The sequence below is a fragment of the Rhinolophus hipposideros genome (assembly GCF_964194185.1).
Source record: "Rhinolophus hipposideros genome assembly, chromosome: 22".
NCBI classification, from domain to species: domain Eukaryota; kingdom Metazoa; phylum Chordata; class Mammalia; order Chiroptera; family Rhinolophidae; genus Rhinolophus; species Rhinolophus hipposideros.
In genome coordinates this window covers 24783642-24811203 of record NC_138068.1, presented here as the reverse complement: position 1 = coordinate 24811203, position 27562 = coordinate 24783642, and the positions used below count along the sequence as shown (strand labels likewise).

General features: G+C 49.8%; 2 protein-coding genes across 8 annotated transcripts in view; one reads left to right on the top strand and one right to left on the bottom strand.

The window, feature by feature from the left end:
• CPXM1 (carboxypeptidase X, M14 family member 1) lies at positions 1–6246 on the top strand (the record flags this gene model as incomplete). 2 transcript variants are annotated; one of them, XM_081033759.1, is made up of 14 exons in its annotated part: positions 1–181; positions 1422–1583; positions 1781–1890; positions 2000–2139; positions 2246–2336; positions 2969–3119; positions 3242–3330; positions 3675–3798; positions 3880–4076; positions 4160–4339; positions 4424–4721; positions 4901–5040; positions 5665–5767; positions 5870–6246. In XM_081033759.1, 14 exons carry the CDS (start codon positions 16–18, stop codon positions 6109–6111), a joined length of 2193 nt encoding a protein of 730 aa, XP_080889885.1. In that variant the 3' UTR covers positions 6112–6246. The 2 variants fall into 2 exon arrangements, with proteins under 2 accessions (XP_080889885.1, XP_080889886.1); XM_081033760.1 differs by having other exon boundaries at positions 16–217.
• Positions 6247–19482: 13236 nt separating this feature from the next.
• EBF4 (EBF family member 4) overlaps positions 19483–27562 on the bottom strand; it is a gene marked incomplete at its 5' end in the record, with an annotated part of 54086 nt that continues 46006 nt past the window's right edge. Inside the window, 7 exons of one of the 6 annotated variants that reach the window (XM_081034307.1) lie at positions 19483–19648; positions 22091–22166; positions 23337–23534; positions 26463–26651; positions 26728–26905; positions 27005–27070; positions 27200–27288. In XM_081034307.1, coding sequence (XP_080890433.1) covers positions 22096–22166; positions 23337–23534; positions 26463–26651; positions 26728–26905; positions 27005–27070; positions 27200–27288 — 791 coding nt within the window. In that variant the 3' untranslated portion in view covers positions 19483–19648; positions 22091–22095. Of the gene's footprint in view, positions 19649–21036; positions 21907–22090; positions 22167–23336; positions 23535–26462; positions 26652–26727; positions 26906–27004; positions 27289–27562 lie in introns of those variants that run through there. The other 5 variants (XM_081034306.1, XM_081034303.1, XM_081034305.1 and 2 more) reach the window with 5 other exon arrangements.

Below are 27562 nucleotides of genomic sequence, written 5' to 3'. Positions count from 1 at the left end.
CCTGTGGACCTCGCCATGTGGGGTCTCCTGCTCGCCTTGGCCGCTTTCGCGCCTGCCGTCGGTCAGGGTCTGGGGGCGCCCGGCACCTCTGCGCTGGGCCTTGCGCCGTCTGCGACCACCGAGGCCCGGATCTCGACCCCGCGTAGCAGCCCGGCACCGCCGCCGGCGGGAAAGGATAACGGTGATCTCCCGGCCCTAGGGCCCACCTCTCCCTCAGGTCGGTTGCCCCACACACCCGTCCCGTGTGTGACGACCCTTCCCCACCACACACACACACACACACAGACACACACGCACATACACACACACACCACAAACATACACACTCTTTCCGCCTTGTGCAATGGATGCTGACTCAGCAGCCCCAGTTCCAGGCCAGACCAAGTCAGCAGTCCTGGGCCCGAAGCCAGTTGAGATGCTGCCTCTTCCAGCCCCAAACCTTCCCTTTTCACAGATGAGGAAACTGAGACCAGAGCCAGGAGGAGGGGAGTAAAAGGTGTGGACAAAGGCATTGACGCTAAGAGGTTCAGAGCAAGACTGTGTAGGAGAGAGCTTGAGGGTAGGGGCTAAAAGGAAGGAACTAGAGAAAGAGGGAGAGCACTGAGGCTGCCTGGAGGAATGGGGCACTGTCTAGGGAGGGATGGCAGTCAAGGAGGGCTTCTCAGAGGAGGCAAATGAGCAATGTTGTTGCTCATAAAGAGTGAGCATCTCTGAATCAGAAGAGCTGAAGAGGAAGGCAACCAAGAAGAAAAACCACATGTTTAAAGGCACAGGGGCACCAGACACATTCTGGAGGTTCCTGTGGAGATTGGGTGGGTGGGAAACTGTGGCATCTGCCCTGTGCAAGGCCCTGTGCTGAACAGTGAGCAGGACGCAGGCCCAGCCCTGGGAGGCCTGAGCACCCAGGCAGACATGGATTTGAGGACAGGATATCACAGCCCAGAGGGCAGACGCAATAATGGAGGCGGCACTGAGACTTTTGGAGACTGAGCCTGGAGCTAAGGAAGGCTTCTCGAAGGGCATCTGAGATGTGATGAAGAATGGGAATTTGGCAATAAAATCAGAGGTGGTGGGTGGTATAATGGGGAGGGGACAGCCAGTGCAAAGGCTTGGAAAAGAACCAAACTCAGCTCTTTGGAGCAATCAAATAGTTTCTAGTGGCTGGGTGTAGCTCTGCATTGGAGAGGGTCAGAGGAGGCTGGCCAAGCATGTGGTCATGTCAGGAAGGAGAAGGACCCAAGGAAACGGCTAGAGAAGTAGGTTGGTCAGACTGTGCAGGCCATTAAGTCCATGCTCGTCTTTAGATACTTGTGGTGGGGCTTGCTGTGGGCTTACAGGCATTCTTGGGCTGGCAGACTTCTCCATCTGGCGTTTTAATGTTATCCTTCCCTCCCCTGGTGCTGTGCCTTCCCGGTCCCCAGGGACCTCACAACAGCACGTCCGGATTCGCATCATCAAGAAGAAAAAGGTTATTACGAAGAAGCGAAAGAAGCTAACTCGTCCCAGTCCTCTGGCGACTGCCAGGCCAGTGGTGACCACCAGTCCTGCAGGGGTCCTTGATCTCCCCAAGGAGCAGGAACCAGGTACCACCCCTCTAGGGGCTCTGCCTAAATTTGCAGCCCCTGGGGCACATATGTACTAACCTAACTCTTGAACCCATAGGTATAGGCATAGGCATGTCCCCAGCCTTCCCCGTACACGGGCAAGCTTAGACTCAGCTGTCCATCTGCCCTGACCACTCTCTCACTGGTCTTGTCTCACTGCTCTGTCCCTTCCCCAGGCTGTCCACCTTTGGGCCTGGAGTCTCTGCGAGTTTCAGATAACCAGCTTGAGGCATCCAGCAGCCAGTCCTATGGTCTTGGACCACATCGAGGACGGCTCAACATCCAGGTCAGCACCCTGGCTCAGAGCAAGGCAACCCCTAGAACCTTCTTTCCCCCAATCTTGGCCCATCCCATACTGCCCACGTGGTTCTGATCACCATGTCCTCTGCCCACAGTCAGGCCTGGAGGATGGTGATCTGTATGATGGGGCCTGGTGTGCCGAGCAGCAGGACGCTGAGCCGTGGCTTCAGGTAGATGCTAAGCACCCCACTCGCTTCTCAGGCATTATCACCCAGGGCAGGAGCTCTATTTGGAGGTAAGGCAGGCCAACCCACGGCCAGGAAGTCATGGGCAGACTCAAAAGGGCTGGGGTGTGGGAGTCCTGAAGGCTACCGATAATCTCCCCCCACTTCTCCTTTCAGGTATGACTGGGTCACCTCATACAAGGTCCAGTTCAGCAATGACAGTCGCACCTGGTGGGGGAGTAGGAATCGCAGCAGTGGGATGGACGCGGTACGTGATACAATGGGTGGCTGGGACCCTCTATGCTGGGAGTTGGGCATCCAGCCCAGTGTAGGGGGCTGGGCTGGGCTGGGCTGGGGCTTCTCTGGGCATAAGGAACAGATGCCCACTTGGGCATTCCAGGAGAAAAGTGATTGTTGTCAGGATGGGTGGGGCCACGCATGTAGCCTTGGGAGCCAGGCTGCTTTGGAACATGGCTGCATTCTCCCCAAATACTTCTTCCATGGGTGGGTGCCACTTCATGCCACAGCTTCCCGCTGGAACACCCCTTCTGACAATGGGTTTCTGGTCCCTGCATCACCTTTCACCTGTCCATCCCATGGACCCCTTTATACACCAAGCTGATGTGTGGGGTCCTGGCCGATTTTAGAAGTGGCTGCTCCTGAGTCACATGGCCATATTGGTCTAGTGAGCTGTGACTCAGCCAGAAAGCATGGCTACCCAGGGCTGTCCTTTGGCAGGGGCTATGGGCCAGGGTCTGTGTTTGACGCTGAGTGCAAGTCTACAGCTGAGCCCACCAGGGTGGGTTTGATGGGGAGTTTGGAGGCCTGAGCACCTTCCCTGAGACCTGGACCAGGTTGCTGGGGTTTGAGCAGCCCCACCAAAGGACTTGATGCCCCCAGGTATTTCCTGCCAATTCGGACCAAGAGACACCAGTGCTGAACCTCTTGCCTGAGCCCCAAGTGGCCCGCTTCATTCGCCTGCTGCCCCAGACCTGGCTCGAGGGAGGCGCGTCTTGCCTCCGGGCAGAGATCCTGGCCTGCCCAGTCTCAGGTGGACAGTAGGACAAGGGCTGGACGGGCAGGGTATAACCTCCACTGTGCGCTCACCTGTAGAGGAGGGTGAGTTCATGTTTACCATGAACGCATGGTAAACATGAACTCATCCTCTTCTAGATCCCAATGGCCTATTCCCTGAGGCCCCTGCACTGGGATCCCCTGACCCTCTGGACTTCCAGCATCACAATTATAAGGCCATGAGGAAGGTCAGACATAACTGTGACCCAGGAGGGAGGGGTTGCGTATCTCAGGTCCCCTTCCCACCAGGGCATAACGTGCCGTGACTGCCCTCATGTCCCTCCTCCCACTCTTGCTGTTTCACACTTCTTCCTTATTAGCCCCTAAACTCTGTTCTGGTTCCCCTTGTTATGGCGCCTCCCCTGTCTGAGCTTTCCCCTCTGCTGCTGGTCCCCTCCTGTATTGTGCCATGGTGCCCCCCTCTTTGTGGGCCACTACTGGCTTTTATAAGTCCTTCCACGGCCACATGGGGTCTGACCCCTGGTTCTCATCCTCCCATGCCACACTCCGCCCCCCACCCCCGCCCCACCAGCTGATGAAGCAAGTGAACGAGCAGTGTCCCAACATCACCCGCATCTACAGCATCGGGAAGAGCAACCAGGGCCTGAAGCTGTATGTGATGGAAATGTCAGACCAGCCTGGGGAGCACGAGCTGGGTACTGGCAGGTGGGGTGGGAGAGGTAGGCATGGGGAAGGGCATGGGCACGAGCCAGCTGTGAGCCCCTGTGTGCTTCCAGGAGAGCCTGAGGTGCGCTATGTGGCTGGCATGCATGGGAATGAGGCCCTGGGGCGGGAGTTGCTCCTGCTCCTGATGCAGTTCCTGTGCCACGAGTTCCTGCGAGGGGACCCACGGGTGACCCGGCTGCTCACAGAGACACGCATCCACCTGCTGCCCTCCATGAACCCTGATGGCTATGAGACTGCCTTCCACCGGGTAGGCCACCTGGCACGAGGGCCACGCTGTTTCTTCTCTGGTGCCTGGAGGCTGCTTGGCTGAACAAGCCCCTTTCCTCTTAGGGCTCAGAGCTAGTGGGCTGGGCAGAGGGCCGCTGGAACCAGCAAGGCATTGACCTTAACCATAATTTTGCTGACCTCAACACACCACTGTGGGAAGCAGAGGATGATGGGTTGGTACCTGACACTGTCCCCAACCATCACCTGCCACTGCCCACTTACTACACGCTGCCCAATGCCACTGTGAGTATTCTGGGGGCAGTGGTGTAGGGCCATCCTGGGGCCCTTTGTCTCTGTCTCTGCCCTTCCTGACCTGCCCCTGTCCAGGTGGCTCCGGAAACATGGGCAGTGATTGATTGGATGAAACGGATCCCCTTTGTGCTGAGCGCCAACCTCCACGGGGGTGAGCTCGTGGTATCCTACCCATTCGACATGACTCGGACCCCATGGGCTGCTCGCGAACTCACGCCCACCCCGGATGATGCTGTGTTTCGCTGGCTGAGCACCGTCTATGCTGGCACTAATCGCGCCATGCAGGACCCAGATCGCCGACCCTGCCACAGCCAGGACTTCTCCTTGTATGGCAACGTCATCAACGGGGCTGACTGGCACACAGTCCCTGGGAGTATGTGCCTGAGGGTGGAGTAGCCCTGTCCCCATAATCCTACCCCAATAAGACAGTCTGCTGTCACGTACAGCTCTGGTGTCAATTCCTCCACGGGAGTGTCTCCCAGAAAAGGGCACCAAGAAGATGGGGCTCCCATCCTGCCCCCTTGGGCTCCAGTGTCTGTGGTTCCCCTATAGGCATGAATGACTTCAGCTACTTACACACCAACTGCTTTGAGATCACTGTGGAGCTGTCCTGTGACAAGTTCCCTCACATGAATGAGCTGCCCCAGGAGTGGGAGAACAACAAAGATGCCCTCCTCACCTACCTGGAACAGGTCTGACTCAAATCCCCACCCCCAGTCTACTCATCTTGCTCCCGACCTGCCTGCTTTCCATTCAGGTTTCAGCTCCCACCAAGGGGTCATCTAAGGTCCTGCTGAGCATTCTGACTCACTAGATGCCATGGGCCATCAGGTTGACTTGGAGGGCCGTAGGACAGGAAGCACAGTTTGCCAGCAGGGCAGTGTCAGATACTGTTAGTAGAAGTAGACCCCACAGAGCTGTCCCAGAGCTATTCTCAGGAGGGCTGTTCTCAGAAATGACTCACATTAAGCAAGTGCAGGAAGTGCTGTGGCACAGACCCGTCATATTCTACAGCAACTCGTATCCCTTGCAATGGATCCATACGTATAACTTCCAAGGGTTCCAAAATGATAAGCCCATCACAAGGGTCATTGAACTCGGGGAAGCCCTAAGATAAGCCTTAGAGATCTATTGTAGTTCTCCTGGTTCTGATGCAATTGATCAGCAGGGGATATTTTTACCAGAGTATTGTCATCTAGGAATGTAGAAGATTTACCACTTTTATCACATTTATGGGGCAACAGAGTTAGAAAATGAGCTGAAGGTCATGTCCTCCGGCAGAAGGGAAAGGGTTTTAATGACAGTTTCCCACACAGGTGCGCATGGGCATTGCGGGAATTGTTCGGGACAAGGACACGGAGCTTGGGATCGCTGACGCTGTCATTGCCGTGGACGGGATTAACCATGACGTGACAACGGGTGTGTGTGCAGAGGAGGCCATGGTAGAGGTATGGGAGGGCTTTAGGTTGGGGCAGAAGCTGAGGATCATTGGGCCCTGATCTTGCCCTTCACTTCTCTTAGCTTGGGGCGGGGATTACTGGCGCCTGCTGACCCCAGGGGACTATATGGTGACTGCCAGCGCTGAGGGCTACCACTCAGCGACACGGAGCTGCCGGGTCACCTTTGAAGAGGGCCCTGTCCCCTGCAATTTCCACCTTACCAAGACTCCCAAACAGAGACTGCGAGAGCTGCTGGCAGCGGGGGCCAAGGTGCCCCCAGACCTTCGGAGGCGCCTGGAGCGGCTGAGGGGGCAGAAGGTTTAACACCTCCAGCTGGAGAGCTCCAGAGCCTTGGGCAGGCTGGACCTGTCCAGAACTGAAGGAGGGGGACTGAGAGTGGGAAGGGAGGGACAAAGTGGGTTAGAGGTGCTTGGGCTTATTAAAGCTACTTGGCCCCTCAGTCAATGGTCCTGTAATCTCTATGTCCCAGATCCTCCCCCTGGGGCCAGGCCGCAGCTTCTCCTTGATCCTATTCTGCATACACTCACACACTCATCAGTTGACTTCCAGAGAAATAGTGTAGAAAGAGGACCCCACCTGGATACTTCTTGAACCAGAAGTATTCTTAATACTATTAATAGGATTTAATAGAACAGCTCATCTCATCAGCCCATCAACTTCTGCAGCAGGCTCCACACAGTGCTGTTAAACCTTTTGGAAGAACCTGCTCTGTGCCAAGCATGCAAGGAGTCAAGGATAAGCAGTACCCATCCAACCTTCTGAGGTTCCCAGTCGAGAGGGGGCAGTTCCATACAATGTGAGGTGTGCCGCGGTGGAGGCTGGTTGCTGTGGGAGCACAGCTGGGAGATACATACATGTGAAATAACATACATGTGAAATAACAGCAGTGCAGATCAACCGAGACTCAAATGGTCAAGGATGCAATAGAGGTGATGGTTCTAGGACTTTAGATGGGAGGTGGGCCAAGTATGGGGGTACAGACAGGTACACCTCTAAGGAGAGAACCAAAAATGAACAGCTGAGCATATGAATTTGCTTCACCCGCCATTTTTGGAGAGTGTTGGTAAATGATAGGATTTGATTCATTTTTTTTTTTTCAGACCGAAGGAGAAGTTATGTGTCAGTCTGTGTCTTGTCAGGAAAACAACCCATTCTAGGCATTTCAAACAGGGAAATTTAATGCTGGACATTAGATATAAAGGTGTCGGGAAGGCTGGATGAGAAAAAAGGAGGGAGTTGTACTTAGAATTCAGGAAGCTGAGAACACCATTGGTCTGGAGTTCATAAGACTGTATTGGCTGATGTTGGTGCCTGTGCCCACAATGACCTGGGGCCACCTCTGGTCACTTGTGGTCACCTGCCATGGCTAGAGCCAGAAACAGAATAATTTCACCCTTCCACTTTCTAATCTCTAATGTACGAAGTCCACTGGCAAAATCTAACTGTAATGTAGCTTGCAAGGAAGCTCACAAAATGGAGTTTCCAGGCTCCCAGCCCCCCTGCTATTCAGAGAAGAGCTTGCAAGAGCAGGAACCAGGCAAATACTAATAGATGAAATATGGTACAAAGACGTCCATGTACCTTTTTGTTACATCAGCTCTGCCTAGTGCTGGGATGTTGCATTGTCTTTGTTTCTTGAGGTGTCTCTCTCTGCCTTTCTCTCATATTTTCCATCTCAGATCACCATGAGGGATTTAGTGCCACATCTCCCGTCTCTCTGCTTTTTTCCTCCCCACCTCCAACTCCTGTTGTACAGCATGACTTTTTCTGAAAAAAGATTTGTTTTTCTTCATCAAAGTTTAACATACATAGTGAAAAATGCTCATCAGTGCACAGCTTGTTGGCAGAGTGGATTAAAAGATGTGGTCCGACTATAAACTATAACAAATTCACTTCAAATATAAAGATATAGGTACCTTGAAAGTAAAAGAGTAAAAAAACATGTGTTGTGCAAACGTTAATCAAAAGAAAGCAAGAGTGGCTATCTTAATATGTGATAAAATTGACTTCACAGCAAAGAAAATTACCAGAGACAGAAAGTAACATTACATAACGGTACAACTGAACCCAGCCAGGTTTGTCCCTTGGGTAGTCTCAATTCAGCTAGTTCAGCATAACTGAAATGGCACGTGAACTCCCCTAGCTGATGTCCAAGCTCTGGATTTTCTCCACTTCTAGCAAGACATTCCCATGGCCGGAAATTTCCTTTTGCTGCATAGTTGCCACGGGGTTCCCGTATCCTTCCTACTTCCCTCATAAATACATGAGGTAGAATGAGAAGGGGCTCCTGTCCTGGAGCTCTTTTATGAGTGATAACAGCCCTGCTTGGCATAGCAACCCACCTTTTGGATACAGGAACTTTGGGACAATAAATGCATTCTCCAACTCTGCCTGGAAGTGCCCTCCAGCAAACTCCAAATAATTGTGTCTGTACACGAATGTGTCATTAGAGGTGTTTGCCTTTGCTTCCCACGTGACGTAGTTGACAAGATGAAGAACATTTTAGCATGATCTAGACATAGATGTCCCTATTCCTGGGTGTAAATGTCTACTATAGAAAAACTCTAACACATGTGCAAAAAGGTGCATGTACACGAATGCTTATAGCAGCAGCCTTAGTTGCAATAGACCCAAATCAGAATCAGCTCAAATGTCCATCAAGAGAAGAATAAAATATGGTACATTTATGCAGTGGGATTGTACACAGGAATGAAAATGAACCACTGCTATCCATACACAACATGGGTGACTCTCACAAAAACAATTTTGAGTGTAATAAGCAAAACACAAAAGAAAAATTGATTTATATATATATATATTTTTAAAGATTTTTATTGGGGTAGGGGAACAGGGGTTTATTGGGGAACAGTGTGTACTTCCAGGACTTTTTTTTTTTCCAAGTCAAGTTGTTGTCCTTTCAATCTTAGTTGTGGAGGGTGCCGTTCAGCTTCGCCCACCATCCCTTGCTGGCAACCTTGTGGTTGAGAGGACGCGCTCCAACCAACTGAGCCATCCGGGAGCTCAGTGGCAGCTCAGCTCAAGGTGCCGTGTTCAATCTTAGTTGCAGGGGGCGCTGCCCACCATCCCTTGCGGGACTTGAGGAATTGAACTGGCAGCCTTGTGGTTGAGAGCCCACTGGCCCATGTGGGAATCGAACCGGCAGCCTTCGGAGTTAGGAGCATGGAGCTCCAACTTCCTGAGCCACCGGGCCGGCCCGATTTATATTGTTAATGGATGTAGCATGATAAAATAATCAAGAAAAGCAAGGACATGATTATGATAAATTCAGGACAGTGATTGATTCTGGGGGAGCAATGGGGCAACAATCAGGGAAAAGGACATGGAGGGGTTCTGGAGTGCTAGCAATATTCTTTACCTAGTGAGAGTACATTGGTGTTCACTTAAAAACATATGTTGAACTTTGTATGAACATTTTAGGTACTTAAAAAGTATCCATTTTCATTTATTGAAAGTTTGCATACAATAAAATCCACTTTTTTGATGTACTCTTCAGTGAGTCACATGTATAGATTCTTATAATTACCACCATAGACAGAGACATAAAGAATTCCCTTGTGTTGCCTCTTTGTATTCAGACTCTCCTCTCATTTCAACTCTAGGCAAGCACTAATCTCTTGTCTGTTCCTATATTTTTGCTTTAGCTTTGAACTCTCAACAAGATAAAGAGATCCACATCTAGACATAGAATCAAATTGTCAAAAGACAAAGACAAAGAGAGAACCTTGAAAGCAGCAAGAGAGAAGCGACACGCCATGGGCAAGGGACAAAAACAAAATAAAGTAAAAAAATAGAGAATTATTTTGTCCATTTAAAAAATTGGTAGTTTGTTTTCTTATTTTTGAGCTTCGAGAGTTGGATACAAGTCCTTTGTCTCACATGTGATTTGCAAACATTTTCTCCCAATCTATGGCGCGTCTTTTTATTCTCTTAATAGTGTTCTTTGTATAGCTGACGTTTTAAATTTTAATAAAGTTCAATTTATCATTTTTTCTTTTATAGATGGTACTTTTTGTATCCTATCTGAAAATTCTTTGATTAACCAAAAATCACGAAGATTTTTCCCTATGTTTTCTTCTGCAAATTTTAGTTTTACATATTACATTTAGATTATAACCGTGTTTCCCCGAAAATAAGATCTAGCCAGACAATCAGCTCTAATGCATTTTTTGGAGCAAAAATTAATATAAGACTGGGTCTTATTTTACTATAATATATAACCCGGTCTATAATATAATATAATGTAATATAATATAATATAATATAATATAATATAATATAAAATAATATAATACAATAAGACCGGGTCTTACATTAATTTTTGCTCCAAAAGACGCATTAGAGCTGATTGCCAGGCTAGGTCTTATTTTAGGGAAAACATGGAATTTCTTTTGAGTTAGCATTTATGTAAATCAAGGTTTATTTTTTGCTTGTGGAAGTCCAATTTTTCTAGTTTCTTTTGTTGAAAAAACTGTTCTTTCTTCATTGAAATGCCTTTATACCTTTGTTAAAAATCTGTTGACCAAATTTGTGTGGATTTATTTCTGGAATTTGTAATCTGTTGCATTGTGTGTCTATCCTTTCACCAATACCACGCTGTCTTGTCTACTGTAGTTTTGTGACACATCTTAAAATTGGCTAGTATGCACATGCAAAAAAATGAAATTGGACCCTTATACAAAAATTAGCCAAAATAATGGATCAAAAATCTAAACTTAAGAACTAAAACTGTAAAATTCCTAGAAGAAATGGAAAAATCTTCATGATATTGGATTTATCGATGATTTCTTGAATATGACACCAAAAGCACAGGCAACAAAAGAAACAATAGATAAATTAGACTTCATCAAAATTAAAAACTTTCGTACATCAAAAAACGTTACCAGAGAATAAAAAGACAATACACAGAATGAGAGAAAGTGTTTACAGGAATTTAAATATCCAAAATATATATAGGTGTGTATAAAAAAATAATTCAACAACAATAATAAAACAAATCAGTTAAAAAATGGGCAAAGGACTTGAACACATTTCTTCAAAGAAGATACGCACATGGTCAATAAGTACATCAAAAGATGCTCAACATCATTATTCACTAGGGAAATGCAAATCAAAACCACAATTAGATAGCGCCCCTCTAGAGTGACTATTACCAATAAAAGAGAAACTAACAAGTGTTGGCAATAATGTGGAGCAACTGGAACCCTTGCGTATTGTTACCGGGAATATAAAATGTTATAGCTGCTGTGGAAAAGAGTTTAGTATTACCTCAAAAGGGTAGACATAGAACTACCAAATGACCCAGCAATTTCATTCCTCATCCCAAATTTTAAAGCAGAAACTCAAACAGATACTTCTATACCAATGTTCATAGCAGCATTATTGATAATAGCCAAAAGATGGACACAAGCCAAGTATCCATCAAAAATTGAATAAACAAAATGTAGTATACACATACAATAAAATATTACTCAGCCATGAAAAGGGATGGAATTCTGATACAAGTTCCAATAAAGACAAAACTTATTAGAAAAAAATATTTTGCTAAGTAAAATAAGCCCGACACAAAAGGACAAATATTATATGATTACACTTATATAAGGTACTGAGAATAGGTACATTCATAGAGACAGAAAGTAGAATAGAGGTTATAAGGGACCAGGGGGAGAGGGATGGGGAGTTATTATTCAATGGTACAGTGTTTCTGTTTGGAATGACGAAAAAGTTCTGGAAATAGATAGTACTTCCAGCATCACAACATTGTGAATATACTTAATGTCTCTTAATGTATACTTAAAAATGCTTACAATGGTAAATTTTACCACATTAAAAAACTATATAAAAAAAAACCACAAAACACAAAACCCTACAAAAAATGGGCTAGTGAGAATCCTACATTTTTGTTTTTCTTTTTCAAAACTGTTTTTGCTATTCTAGGTGGTGTTTTTTTTAACCTTTCTAGCACATTTTAGATTTTGGTTGTCTGTATCTACAAAGAATCCTGCTGGGATTTTGATAGGAATTGCATTAAATTTATAGGTCACCATAGGGGAGAATTGACATCTTTAATGTACTGTGTCTTCAAATCTATGAACACGGTATGTTTTTCCTTCTATTAGGTTTTCTTGGATCACTTTCATTAGCATTTTGTAGTTTCTAGCACACAGATACTGCACATATTTTGTTAGATTTATATCTAAGTATTTCACTTTTTTGAGCTATTGTAAATGTACTGTACAAATTGAATTGTGTCCCCCTCCCCACACCCCACCCCCAAATTCATATGTTGAAGTCCTAACCCTCAGACCCTTGGATTGAACTGTGTTTGGAGATAGAGGCTTTAAAATTTTTTTATTTTCAATTACTGTTGACATTTAATATTATATTACCTTCAAGTGTACAGCATAGTGATTAGACATTTATATAACTTATGAAGTGATCCCCTTGACAAGTCTAGTACCCACTTGGCACCGTACATAGTTATTACAATTTTATTGAATATAGTTCCTATGTAGAGATAGAGCCTTTAAAGAAGTAATTAAGGTTAAATGAGGTCAGATGGGTGGGCCATAATCCAATATGTCTGGTGTCCTTATTTGAAGAGAGAGAGACATCAGGGACATGCATGCACAGAGAAGAGGCCATGTGAAGAGACAGTGAAAGGGAGTCCATCAATAAACCAAGGAGAGATGCGTCAGGAGAAACCAAATCTTCAAATGCCTTGATCTTTTTTTCTTTTTTAAAAAACATTTTACTGGGGAAGGAGAACAGGACTTTATTGGGGAACAGTGTGTACTTCCAGGATTTCTTCCAAGTCAAGTTGTTGCCTTTCAGTCTTAGTTGTGGAGGGCTCAGTTCAGCTCCAGGTCCAGTTGCCATTTTTAGTTGCAGGGGGTGCAGCCCACCATCCCTTGAGGGGAGTCGAGGAGTTGAACTGGTAACCTTGTGGTTGAGAGCCTCCAACCAACTGAGCCATCTGGGAGCTCAGCGGCAGCTCAGCTCAAGTTGCCGTGTTCAATCTTAGTCAAACACCTTGATCCTGAACTTTATAGCCAGAACAGTGGGAAAATAAATTTCTGTTGTTTTAGCCATGAAATCTGTGACATAAAGGTTCTATTTTCAAAATTTTCATTTTCCAGTTGTTCCTGGTTAGTATGTTGAAATGTGATTGATTTTTGTATATTGATCTCAAATCTTGTGACGTTGCTAAACTTGCTTATTGGTTCTAGGAGTTTTTTTAAAAAAATAAATTTTTTTTAGGGTTTTCTGCATAGACGATCATGTCATCTGTGAGTGGGGATAGTTTTATTTATTCCTTTACAATATTAAGCCTTTTACTTCTTTTTCTTGCCTTATTGCACTTGCTAGGACTTCTAGTACTATATTAAGTAGGAATTAAGAAACAATAGCAGAAAATCCCCAAATTTGGTGAAAGACATAAATTTGCAGATCAAAGAAGCACAGGAAACCCTAGACAGGAGTGGTGAGAGTGAACATGTTTGCTTCATTCCTGATTTTAGGAGGGAAACATTCATTTGATGTTAGGTGGTATTAGGTTTTTATAGGTGCCTTTTATCGGGTTCCAAATGTTCCCTTCTAATTCTAGTTTGCTGAGAATTTCTATAGGAATTAATGTTTGACAAAATTAATTAATTTTGTCAAATGCTTTTTCTGTATCTATTGAGATGATTGCATTTTTTTTCTTTTTTAGTTTGTTAATATGGTGCAATCCCATGTTAGAATTCCATCCCAACTAGAAAAGAGGATCAGAAACAGTTCTCCTTCATGTAGAATGGGCAAAAATATTCACTTAGAGTGTTGCCCTAGGGCTAGGTTAACTTTCCCAGTGTCTATCATAATATAGTTCGAAGCTATCTGGACCATCGTGCAGAACACTACAATGGTCTTCTACATCGCTGCCATCATGCACATTATGCAGGATGAGCATGACATGCTAGCACACTAGAGGCTCTGGTAAGGCACATGCACTCCACATGGTGGGAAATAAACCCTAAGAAGATTCAGGAAACTGCCCCTTCGATAAAGTTTTATGGGATCCAGTAATCAAGGGCATGCCTGGATCTCCTCCAAAATAAGGGACTAATTGCTGCATCTTGCATCCCCACCCAAAGAAGGAAGTACAGTGTCTGGTGGCTTCTTTGGATTCTGGAGACAACACATTCTTCATCTAGGAATACTGCTCCAGCCCATATATCAAGTGACACAAAAGGCTTTGGGAGGGACCAGGTGCTTCTGTATGTTTGTCCTAATTATTATTGTTAAGAAATAAGTAATATAACATAACTTTTTTTTTTTTAACGCGAGGAAAGGACATCTTTTTCTAATTTGAACAGAGATACTGTGTTACTAGCATATGCTTGAGATGAAAGCTATTTGATATCCATGGAGAGGAAGACAAAGGTGGATCAGTCTCAAGCTATATGCCCCCAATTTTGTGAAAGTGGTGTGGAGGAAATAAAAGCCACAGGCTCATAATTTAATGTTACTCACTAAAGTCTGTGTTTAGGGGAGCACACATAGTAGAGTGACCCAACTCAGGCTTCTTAGAACTTTGAAGTTACAAATGTCCTTTTCCTTGAAGGACATTTGGTCCTATCTAAAATGTCCATGGAAACATTTGGTCCATGCCAAAGGTCTTTGAAATTTGGTCCTTTGGTGGGACTAGGGATGGGGGGAGTGGGGCAGGGGGTTGTCCTTTTTACTGATGGGCAGAGGTAGGAGTCTGGTTCCAAGTGTCGTCTTCACTGACGCCATGTTGGGGGGGGGTCTTTCACCGGTGGTCCATGGTGAAAATCCTGACTCTCTATTAGGCTTCCTGTGACACCATTCCAGCAGAGAGAGTGAGAGGCATCTTGCTACTGCTGAGTAGGGTGGAAATCCAGGTTACTCATGTGCTTTTCACGTGGGTGGAGTGGGGTTACAGCCAGTGGGAACGAAAGTCTCAGCTTTCTACTTGGTCTCCTCTGACATCACTCTGATGGAGTGTTGGGATACCTCACTGCAGCCTCGGTGGTTGGAAGTTTAGGCTCCCACTGGGCCTTTGCTTTTGTGGGTGTAGGTGGAGCCACAGTTTGCTTTGGGGGTGTGGCTGGAGTAGACACATTTTGTCTAAAATGTTGCTCCTTTCTTGGTCCCTTGGTTAAAAAGAGCATTTTTTTTGGGGGGTGGGGGGCCTTTTGTTGTTGTTTGCACCCTATCAGCATTTCTGGGTTGCCAGTATCTTCAGTTCCAAATCTGGGATATATGAGGCAAATAGAAAACCCAGAGAACTCACTGTCATCTTTCCTCAGCTACTGAGGTCCCCAGGTAATATGCCTCCTTTTCTCCTCCTTTCAGAGTCTTTTTACATTTGTTTTATATTTAATGTCTAGAGTTTTAAGTTACACTTAGTGAAGGAATAGGAAAAGGTACATCTACTCCATCTTCTCTAAAGTGAGTCTCTACTGCTCTTGTTTGTTTTATTTGTTTTTTGGTGCATAAAGTTCTTTCCACACATTCTTTATTTTTTCCTAATCCTTCCTCCCATCAGCTTCCTGCTGAGGCCCCCTTCGCAGGCTCACCTTCCCAGAGCCCACAGCTATCTTTACTCTCTGGACGCTGTACCACCTCCCCTTGAACGTCCCACTTCCTCTCTTTTCTCATTTCTGTGCTCTTCCTCCTCGTCAGTCAGTAGTGTCCACATTGCCCAAAGGTGAATTAAGATCACTGTCCCAGCAATTCAGAAGGAGAAACAGAGCAGGCTCAGTATTTTTTGTTTTGCTTTGGAAATTGGCTCGTGAGCATCAAAAGGGAAGGCCCAAGGGAAGCAGGAATTGATGCCAAGATAAACCTTGGAAAGAGATTAGAGGGACAGCAAGACGGCCACCCCTCCTCCTACTTTGGGGACCAGCTGAGGGTCACCGAATTTGGGAGATAGAAGAGAAAGGAAACAGGGCTTTACTTGGGTACCAGGGCTGGGGAGGGACAAGGACAAGCACGAGAAGGTGGGTCGGCTTTCAGAGACATCTGACTGGCAATGGCCAGTCAGCAGCCAATGGAGACACCACCTACTCCCTACCAGGAAGTGACCACTATTGAGTGAACTGTCCCACTGACTATATGTGTCCGCCTCTTCTGCAAAGCTCTGCCCGGCCTCATCAGACCTCCTTGGGTGGATCCCTGACCTTTGTCTGTCAGTGGCTCAGGACACTCCCTATAAGCCCCACTTGAAACGGAAGGGGAGTCCTTGCCACAAGAAGTCATGGTGTCATAAGCAAAGGTCTAGGCCTTGTTCTTGGAGGTACTAGGTGCACGGGTATAGTGGAAGCTCTAGTGTCCCGCCCAAACCCTCCTTGTCAGCTAGTGCATCCATCCCCCAACTGTGGGGAGTGTTGGCTGCTAACAGCTCACAGCTCTCCCCTTCCCCCAAATACTGCTCTTGGCCAAATGGGAGATGCTTCACCCAGGGGTTCCATGCTCCACCCCACTTTGGCAGCCTGCAGCCAATGACTGGTGCCAGGGGTGTTAATAGCCATCTCTTTGACACAGAGAAGGTCTAACTATGGTGCCCTTCATGCTTCAGAGCTCTCAGAGGATCATGTTAGACTCCTTCTGAGAGCACATTCATGCTTAGCACTTTCTCCTGCCTTGTCCTGCCTCCCTCACCCTTTTTTCTTCCAGAGAGCACTTTTATGAGCTCCCCAAACCCCATTTCAGGCTCTGGCTTCAGGAAAGGGCTTATGGCAAGTACTGAGTAGATGGGGTGTGTGGGGGATTTAATGGCAATGGAACACCCTCATATTGGGCTGTTAAGGGAAGAAGAGGCCTTGCTGGGGGGCTTCCTCCTGCTCTGGCAGCCCCCCTCCACACGTGCACACACACAGGCACACATGCCTCTCTGTAATCCATCTTCCCCACCTTCTGCTACTGAGCCGCTCCCCAGAGGAAGTGGGTTTAGAGGAATTCTGTCAGCTTTGATTATGGACTTTTGGTTTTCAGGTGAGACCAAAAGAGGGAATGTCTCCACCTCACTCAACAAAAAGCAAAGAGATACCTGGCAGTCTCTTGGTACCTGCTCCTTGCCTGTCCTGACTCTGGGGACCCCGTAGGGTCCTGTGTTATGGAACCCACAGAGGGGCCACCATTGACAGGCCTGCCAAGTTTGGGCGTGCTCAGCAGCCGCTCTACCACATTCCACCCGGCAGCCATAGTTTGTCTTGGCAAGGTGACCCTCTGGGCCAGACTCCAAGAAGGGCCTGGGCAGCAGCCCAGACAAACCAATCTTCACCACAGAAGCCAAAGCTGGTTGGGCTTGAGTTGGTGCCAGTAGGAAAGTGGCCAGACCCTCCCCCACCCACCTGAAAGTAGACTCAGGTTCTGGGTGAGTGGGGGGATGTGTGCAGGTAGAACCCGAAGAGAAGCAACAGGGGCAGGGACCCAGGCCGGAGGGCTTTCCTGCTGACACTCCATCCTAAGGCAGGAAATCAGGAACTGGACTCACGGGATGACTGCCTGGCTCTGGAGTGTCCATTGCCACAGTGCCAGATAGGCAGCATTCATAAGTCTGCCATGGGGAGGCAGCCCCTCCTGGCCTCACCCAGCACCTCAGCAGCTTCTGCCAGCTCAGCCCAGGAGTCCTGACAGCCTAGTCTGAGGGGCCTACTGCACGGCCAGCGGTGCCTCAGGAGCAGCTTTCATTCCCTGGCTGGCAGGCGATGGGGAAGGAAAGGCTTTGGAGAACCAAGATGCCAGGATGCTGGGCCCCAGGAGCAGCAGACCTACTACTTAACTGCGTTTTTCCTTTCCCTTTAAAACACTTGGCTCATTCTCTATCAAGGAATGAAATAGCCAAATGGAATGTGCAAAAAAAAAAAAAAGATCTTGTCTCTACTATTGTACTGCTGGGAAGCTCTTCTACATCTTTAGAGCCACGAAGTCTCTTCCATTCTGTCTCCAGTGAGGGTGGGAAGGTGGGGGAGGGTTTGTGTACTCGAAACCACTCAGAACCGTCTCACCCATTCTCTTTGGCAGACCCTGCAGCTCTCAACCCAGCAGCCCCCATCCCTTTGGGGGCTGCTACTCTGTTCTCACCACCAAGGCTGAGGCAAGGCAGGGAGGTTTGGACACTTTCCCCTTTGGGAAGTGAATGGAGGCAGAAACTCCTGGACAGATGGCCCACAAGAACTCTTCTGGAACTCTAATAGGGGGTACCCAAAGCTAAGAGTCCAGCTGGGGAGAGATGGGTTTGAATCAAGGTAGAATGACTGAGTAAGAGATTAACTTGTGTTTGTTTTTGTTTTTCTCTCCCCTTCTCCAAGAAGGTAGCAGAAGGTGGAATGGCAGGGTGAAGTACTGAGGTGATCTCCAGATCCCATTTGGAGAAGTTATCCTAGGGAAGAGAAAATAGATTTGGGGGTCCATTTGAACCACCTCAACCATGTTCAATGATTGCTTAATTCTAAAATTGGCTGTGTGGTGGGGAAATAGACCTTGGAGGTTACTTTGGTGAAAAGTTTGTAGTCTCCTTTCAAGGGCATGATGCTTTATTGTTTGAGCCTTCACATTTAGATCCATGATCCATCTTGAACTGGTTTCGGTGTAAAATGTGAGGTAGAGGCCAAGTTTAATTTTTCATACAAATATCCAATTGACCCAATGCCTTTTATTGAAAAGACCACTCTTTCCCCACGGCACAGGAGTTTCCATTTTTCTGGGATTTTTTTTTTTTTGGAAGAAGCTAAGAGCCCCACCAATATGGGTGGGGCTAGGGAGGATGTTTTGCAGAACAGTTAGCAGTAAGGTCTGGTCTAGCGGCTGCCTGGCTTCCTTTGAATCATTGAGGCCAGTCCATGGAGGGTCTTGTTAGGTAAATGCAGCCTGACAGGGTAGGATGCAGAATACAGCAGCCTGGTTCTGCTGGAAAACATATATAAGAAGAAAGCAGAGGCTTTCTGGGAGATATTCTCTCTCTGAAGGGTGAGTGGCCAAGTGTCTGACCCCTATCCTACCCCCACGCCCACTGGCTCTGTGGGAAAAAAGCTCAGGGGTGGGCTGATACTGAGAAGGGCCCCTTTGTCACCTAGCATCTTGGTACCTCAACTAGAAACATCCTGGGCAGATTTTCTGTCACCTGGTCTCAGGAGAGGTGGGACCTGCAGATAAAGGAAAATTCACACCCACTCTGAACTTATTTCAAGTACAGAAAAACCAACTTTCTTTTCCACAAGCTGACTGTCAGGGTCCACCTCCAGGGCGGACACTGTTGCGCCCACCCATATCCCTTCATCTTCACATTTCAGTGTACACCTGTCTGACTCCATCTGCCAACACTTGCATTTCTTTGCCCGAGAATGTTTTCTAACTTCCAGGACCTGTTTTACCATCCATGGGGTGACCGGAAGTGCCAGGAAGGTAGTGCTCCTCTATGTCTCCCTCCAGAAGTCATCAACCACTGACTGATGGAATGTGGTATATAAATAATACAGCTCCTTCACCCGTCATATGGAACAACTCTGAGGTGTGTTCTACACCATCTCCTTGAGTTCTCCAGCAGGAAACTTGCCTTAGGTTCTGTTTCTAGGGGAACTCAAACTAAGACATATGGAAAAGAACTTTGTATTAGTCAGTCTGGGATGCCATAACAAAATACAATAGACTGGGTGGCTGAAGCAACAGAAATTTATTTTATTGTCGTTCTGGAAATTAGAAGGACCAAATCAAGGTTCCAGATGATTTGGTTACTGATGAGGACTCTCTTCCTGGCTTGTAGACAGCCACCTTCTCACTGTGTCCTCACATGGTGTAGAGACCTTTGGAGTCTCTTCTTACAAGGACACAAGTTTTTATCAGATTAGGGTCCCTACTCTCATGTTTTTATTTAACCTTAATCACCCTCCTTAAAGGCCTTATCTTCAAATACAGTCACAGAGGGGCGGGGGAAGGATTAGGGCTTCAATGTATGAATTTTGGGAGGACATAATTCAGTCCATAGCAAACATCATAATTGTTTAGTTCTGCCTGCTGTGGACCAGGGAGTGGGCAGTGTTGATTCAAATGGTTGCTTGAGTAGTTGAGAGATCTTTGAGAATAGATAGTACATCTCATTCATATCAATTGACCCAACGGCACCTGACCCATCTCAGGAACCAGAATATGACCACTGTTCAGTAACCACCTGTATCCAGTACAGATTAGAGTTCTGCAGGTGCTCAGCCTGGGAGGGCCCCAGGCACTGGGAGCTGCTCAGAGCCTGATGAGAGCAGGGCACGGGCTGGCAGGCTCCAGGGCTCTGCAATACAGGCTGGAAATGGGAACTGAGGGGGAGAACAGGTGAGCACTGAGGATAGGGCAGGATGACCAGAAGGCTACCCAGAAGGCACTGGGTCCCAGACATTGGCCAAGAACACAAGAGAAGGAAGTGGCAGGACCAGCCCATCCGCCTTAGCAAGCGTATTTGTCCAGAGGGCTGCAAGGCATGAGCACGAGTTGGGGAAGGACAGGGTTTCCAGAGGCCAAGGAGTGTTGCCAGGAGAAGAGAGAAGAAAGTCTGAGGCTTGGGGCTGGATACTGGGCTCCCTGGACAGTGGGTCAAAAAAGTGGCTTCCAGGGTCAGCCAGCTAGACTTTCGGGTCTAGGGGACATGCCTGGGGGATGACAGGGATTCACCCCAGGAGGGAGTAACTGAGCCCGGGAATCTTATACCTTTACCAGCTCTCCTTCCAAACTCTAGGAGAGCCAGAAGGTGCTTAGGCCTGGGGAGGAGGGTAGGGAGTTGGGACTTGCTCAGATAGCAACCTTGGGAACCAAAAGCTACTCTGCCCAGCTCAGGTGAGGCCCTGCAGCCTCTGGTCAGGAAGGATCTTACTTCTGAGTCTGTGTAAATCTGGGTAGTATTTAGTTTGCTCTGTTGTGGTTCCCAGCAACTCCCACCTTGGGGGCAGACAATTCCCATCTTGGTCCTGGGCAGACAGCTGGGGAACAGTGCTCAGTGGCCAGATTCTGCTCTCAGGGCTGAGCCCGTGTTCTGGGTCCTCAGGCCTGCCAGCCTGCTTCCCACTTCCCCCACAGTATCCAAGAACAGACCCGGGCAGGGAATACTTGCTCAATTAAACTCTGGGGCTGTTGAAAAAGTCCAAGGTGTAAGAAGGCTGCCCAGGGATACGGTTTGGAGGGGCCCCCATGAGAGCTGCAGAACCACTAAGAAAAGTAGATCCACGCCAAGGAAGCAGGCAAGAGAGGCCGGGTGGCCACCTGCATCTGTGTTTATTATTGTTTTCTCCAACCTCAGCAGAGTGAAGTTTGAGGCCAGGGGCAGCTGGGCCCATTCCATGTTTCTATGGGACCAGTAAGTCATATGTGTGGGGGCCAGAGTCCATGAGACATCCATTGGGGGGAAGACCCACAATTCAGGGGGCCTGCACCCGTTTTGCACCCGCCATGCCTGAAGCCCCCACTGGGATTCATGATGTGGCAAGCATGAGTGTGCAATCCACAATGAGGGTGGGGCAGCCATGGGGTAAAGCAGCCATCAGAAGCTCCATGGGAGCCTGGGAAGGTCTCCTGAGGCTGCTGGGAACCCCCCCTTGCCCTGGAGAGAAGTTGAGATGCTGGGCTGGTGAGATGGGTCCAACGCAAATGGGACCTTCCTAGGCCACCTCTCCCTGAGCTCTCCTTTTTCCCACAGTCCCCTTCCTGTGCTCCTGTCATCCAATGCCCTTAGTCTGCACAAAGTCCATCTCTTCCAGAGGAACGGACCCAGCCAATGAGGTCCCACATCCCAGTACCTCCCCAGGATGCTCTCCTGCCAAGAGCATCCACACAGTGTTGGGGCTTCTGACCAGCCCCAAGAAAGGGTGGTAAAAGAAGCCTGTAGGGCTGGGAGGACCTTGAGCATGGGGATGAAGTCCTCTCCCCATTCAAGCCTGTAGGTTGAGGTCTACCCACAGCCCTGGCCCTTGAACTGTCTGTGCTGCCATTCAGGACATGGGTGTGAATCCTGGAGGCACCTCCAATCGGGCTCAATGGGGGCCAGACCTGTAGACCTGGTAGGGAGATGGAGAGAAGGTCCTGGAGGAAGGCTGGCTGCAAGGGAACAGGAAGACACTTCTCTACACTTGTTCAGTTTGGGCCACTGCATGAGCTTTGTGGCCCTGACGGCTGTCTAGATGGGCCCTGGCGAGGGACCTCAGCTCCCCACCCCTGCTAAGGTCTTTTGAAGAGCTTTTCAGGGCCAGGGGAGGAGGCAAGGCCAGTCAGAGAGACCTACCATCATTAGGAGTACGCCAGGCCCTGAAGTCCCCGGGCTGGAGAGTGGAACTTCTCAGAATCCTCAAAAGGCTGGTCTGTGGTAAGCAAGGGAGGAGCCATAAGCCATGTGTAGCCTGGGGACCTTATCTGCCTGACCTCTCTGGGTTGGTCCAGTATATGGGGAATATAACACTTTCTGAGTGCAGAGCTATCAAGAGCCTTGAAGGTAGTGAGCCACATGTAGCCCTGGTCTGGAACCAGCATTACAGTTAGGTGACGCGTGACCCTCAGGCCTCTAAGGAGGTACAGTCATAAGCATTTGCTGCCCTAGCTTCCTGAATCAAGAGAGATGACTCTGGGCTCCTCTTCTCAGCCCTGCCTCCTTCAGAGGGCCTGTCTCAAGGTGAGGAAGCAGATGGCCAAGTACCAGGACAGGAAAGGAAAGAGGCCAGCCTCCAGGAGCACTGATACCCAATGCAGCAGCAGAGGCATGCCTTCCTCCCATAGCTCCATGAAATTAATTACTTCCATCACCCCTTGCTCCTGCCTAAGCCCTTCTCATAGTTCCCTTTGTTGGCAGGAGAGATTAGTGACACTCTGTACTCCCCACCCCTCACATCTTAAGCTCTAGACACACCTGGGTTAAGAACAACAAGGCAACAAATGACTGTGTGCCCTTTCAATCATCCTGGAGCATTATCTAACGAGCCCAGCCTAAAAGTCATCTTCCTCTAGATGTGACTTTTTTTTTTTACTTGCTATACACTATTGGTTAGGGCCAAGGCTTTGTTAAGTTGGACATTGACTTGGATGAAATTGATAAAAGGCAAATGACAACCATTTCACCAATGGGATATGGAGGGGTGATGGTCTCAATTCCCCATCTGCAAAACGAGGGAGGGGAAGCTGGGCTCAACTTTCTCCAAGGCCAGTTCCCTTCCATTCAGAGAGTGAACCCATCCCTCCCAGTGGTGTGTGCTCCCCTCCAGTGGATGTACACGTTAAAAGCATGCAGTCCACATGAGGTTTCTCTGCCTCTGAGTATTGAGTCTCTGTTCTGGGCTCAACTGGATGGGGGCTGGGCCTTGGGGTGCTTTTTGACCTTCTCCAACTGGACATTCACAGACCCCTGCAGAGCTCCCTGCTCTGCACCTTCCAAGGAGAACTGGTCAACCATTATGAGGCTCTGGTGAGATTTGGGAGGAGTGGGCCCCTCAAGCCCAGCTGCTTCACCAGGCCACAGTGGGGCAGCATGGACCGCTCACCTGGAAGCCCCTCTCCGTGGACTCTGGGGCAGGCCTGGGGTGGGGAGCTGGGTGGGCGCAGCACGGGCGCGAAGGCGCTCCTCTGTTTGACAGCGGAGATCATGTTGACAGGCGAGAAGGAGAAGACGCTGGTGGTATGGGCAGCAGCCGGGAGGGACATGGAGGAGGCAGCAGCCAGCGGGGGGCTAGAGGGCATGACTCCGGGGCGGGGCAGGGAGGGGCAGGAGCGGCAGGGAAGGCAGTGGGAGACACAACAGGGAGACAGCACCAGAGTGAGCAGCCAGTCGGGGCCCTGGCAGGGGCAGTGGGCCTCGTGTGGGCTGCTGACCCAGGCACCAGGCTCAGACCTCACTGGGGGCTGTGAGGGTCCTGGGGAGACCAGTAAAGGGCAGGGCCCGGCGACAGGCTGGGAGCCTCTGGGGTCCTGGGCCAACACTCGCCTTTTGGGGGGTTCTGGAGACCCTTTCTCAGGGCTGGAGGTGACAGAGTCAGACTAGGTAAAAACAAGAGCAAAACCAGAACATCCAACAAAATCAAATACTAGGAGGTAGCCCCAAAGAAGAGGGATGAGCAAGAGCTGGAAAAGGTCAGGATTCCTGTGGAAAACCACTGGGAGTCTGAGATGCTGAGAAATGTTTATGGGCCCTGGGGTACCAAGGTTAGAGTCAAAGAATGGGGTTCAGAGCAGAGCTGGGTTAAGTGGTCAGGGATGAAGTTTGGGGGTATATGTAGGCTTCTGTTCCAAGGCCTCTCTCTACAGGATTACAGCTCAAACACTTTAACTTCCTCCACAAATAGCCTCCCCTTAATTACCCCTCACCCCTCGCACTTTGTTCTCTTCCAGCTTAACGCATGTCCTTGTCATATCCAGCCCAGGTCCTGTATTACCCTCTTCCAGCTGGTCAATTTTAAAGGCATAGGGATCTACACCCTCATATCTTCCTGTTCTCCAACTTCCCTAGCCACCCAGGGCTGTGGCTTGCTCTCCTGCACAGAGGCTTTGCCTGCCTCTCCTTCCTGCAGCCTCCTCTCCTGGGGGCTCCTGCCTAGGGCATCTCTGGATCTCTCTTTCTATATCCTCATCAATCCAGATTCCCTGACTCTCTTAAAGACCAATCAGGCTGTTATTTCAGTGTTGTCCAAGCAGCTGACCATGGGGTGGGGGCTTCCTGGAAGAAACAAATAGCCAATAGAAGGCTGCCTTTGGCATCAAAGAACCCCTCCCCCACTTTGATACGATGCTGTGCCTGTTCCAAATGTCCTCAGCCCCATGCATGGCCATCTCCTTCAAGACAAGGCTCGATGATAACCGAGGGGCCCATGAGCTCCATGGAAGGCTTGAGACAAATGCACTCTGTCTCTCAAGGCCAGGGGCTCTCAGCCACATTTTGTAGCTTGGGTAGGACTGGGAGATGTGGGTCAGTGCAGGGCTGCTCGTGGCTGAAGTAGGAGACAAAGGGGAGACCCAAACAGACAGCCCCAGACCCTCTGGCTGGGACAGTTCTGGATGTCATTCCAGGCATGTCCTGGCACACTCAGTGAAAATGACTGCCCCTGAAACTGTACCACAAAGTACTCTGCACATGAGGAGAGGATGAGGATTTGGGTAAGCACTGCTCAAGACTACCAGATGGGACTGGCCCTTGGGTTGTCTCCAGCTGATGCTGGATGGAAGTGGGGCATAAGCAGCTCTAGACTTCTCTATCCTTTGGCTGGATGGGGAGACTGCAGGTTGACTGGCTTGTATCCACTGGGGCAGTATGTTCCTCCACTGCGGACAGCACTGTGTGTGTAGTAGGAAAGGGGGGATGGCAGTGGTCCAGACTCCACCAGCTTCAAATCTGAGGGGCGCCCAGAGGGAGGTTGTAAGAGTACTGCCCCAGAACTGAAGGGACGTGGGAGCAGTGGAGTCTGGCCTGGAGAGACAGAAGCCTTGGCAGGGCCGGAGGGCCATGTCCTGTGTGGATGCTGGCATATGGGCTTTCAGGTCCTAGAAGTTGAGCTTGGGCAGGGGGAAGAGCGCCGGATTCAAACCCACAGCCTGAGCAGTAGCCAGGATGTAGGCCACTGGAAAGGAAGGCTAGGCAGGAGGCCAGATATTTCGGCCCTCAGCAATAGCAAACATAAGACAGGGGAAAGGTGAGGGAACTGCAGGAAAAGTCACAACCAGCTCCATTGCTCTGGCTCAGCAGTCTCTCCCAGGACTCCAGGTACAATCTCTCTTACACTTGATAGGGAGGTGCTTTGTACACAGTAGGTGCTTTATAAGTGTCTGCTAAATAGCTAAGCTATAAGGAGCTGAAAACAGGCTGCTCTGGAACTTGGTGTTGGAAAGAGGAACTTGAGGGCAGTGCAAAATGGTAAACTCATAAATGCCCTGTTGTCCATCCACCCAGCTTTGAGCTGCCCCCCCCCACCCCCAAGAACCCAGAGGATGGTTAGTGCCCTGTGGGACATTCAAATCTGAGAACATCCCAGGCAGGGGGTGACAATGATCCCATTTTACAGTGAGGACACTGACATTCAAAGAAGTAACTTGCTGAACGTCAGACAGCTGATTTGGACACTCAAACTCTGAATGCAGCTGACCACACAGAATTCGCTAGCTCTGCCCAACCCCATCACGCGGAGTCCTGTCTTCCCTGCGCCTTCTCCTGCCTCTCAGACCAAGCGTCCAGAGGAGTGTAGAGCCAGGGGAAAGCCCCCTTTTTCTTGAGCCCCGAGTTCCCTCAGGCTTCCGGCAGGGGGCGCCAGCCTCCTCCCCAAGTCTTGTCATAAGACCGAAACGTGGCGGTCCGCCAGGTTTCAGCGGGACGTCCCCTAGTTAAAGCCCGTTTCAGGAGGAGGGGAGGGCTAGAAGCAATGTGTACCACTGGAGTCAGCAAAGAGAGCTCAAGGTGCAAGAACTGCTCCGGTCCCAGGGTCTGGGATGTGAAGCCGAGGGGTGGGGTTGAGGGGCGGGTACCTAACGTCGGAGAAAGGTTTCACGCGCAGGGCCGGACCGGCTTCCAAAGCCAAGGCCAGGGTTGATCCTCAAGGGACAGGTGCCGGAACCCCCTCCCCCCAAGGGTCCCCTTCTGCGCCCGAGGGCCCCAGTCCCTCCCTCCGCGGGCAGGGGACACTCACTGGCGAAGGGTGAGGTGGCCGTGGAGCCATTGAGGAAGCTAGGGGACCCGGGCACGCCGAGGCCGGCCACGCCTGGTGCCCCGTAGCCGCCGAGGCCAGCTCCGAGGCCACTGCCGTAGCTGCTCTGCTGCGAGCCGGGGCTGGGCGCGAACCCGCGGGGGGACGCGCTGCTGCAGCTGCGCGCGTAGCCTGCGAGAGAGCGGCGGTCAGAGACGCAGTGCCGCAGGGAAGGGGCCGTCCGAGTGCGGGGGACTGCGGGACGCACCCGGCTCCGGGCCTGGCGTGGCGTCCCCGACGGCGATAGCCAGTGGGCTGCTGAAGGCGTTGATACCCACGACGGCGGCGTGCGGATGGCTGGGAGCCAGGGGTCCGAGCGGTGCGGGGGCTCGGGGGGCGCTGTACAGAGCCTCGGCCACGTCCGCCGCCCGCTTCAGGAGGAGCTCCTGCGAGGAAAAGAGCAGGGCGTGGCCCGGGGAGCCGCAGGCGCGGGGAGGGAGACAGCCCCTCCTGGCGGCGCTAGGACACAACCGGCAGCGCCGTACCTGGTTACCGCCGGGCACTCCGTACAGGGCCTCCGCCAAGTCGGCCGCCCGCTTCAGCAGCACTTCCTGGGGCAGGGGAGGAGACAGCGGGACCCCTTGGCAGTCCCTGGAGGCGACAGAGGGGCCGGATGCCCCCTCCTCCCACCTCGGTCCCTGGACACCCTGATCCCCGCCCCGCTGTGCCCCTCCGAGTACCTTGGGCAGCCTCTCTGGATCTCCGGGGTGTCTGGGAATGACTTTCTGTAGCCTCTGGAATCCGTAGTCAATGGTGGGCTCGTTCAGGGCTGGGGAGAGGGGCGGCGTTTGGAGGACGCCCACTCCCAGCGCCCCGCGCAGGGCCAAGCCCACCTGCCACTAATCCAGGAGCCTAACTGCAGACCCCTCCACCACGCCCAGCCCAAACCTGTCGGAAAACTCCGGGCCTACAGGTCAGCGAGGTTCGAAGTTTCCTCAATCCCTGTTTTATTAGAAACAAAGGAAACTACCGTATAGACATATTAGCTTCTATATTCCTGGGGGCAGGACTGGAGGAAGAGTTTTCTTGTTGCATTTGGTCTT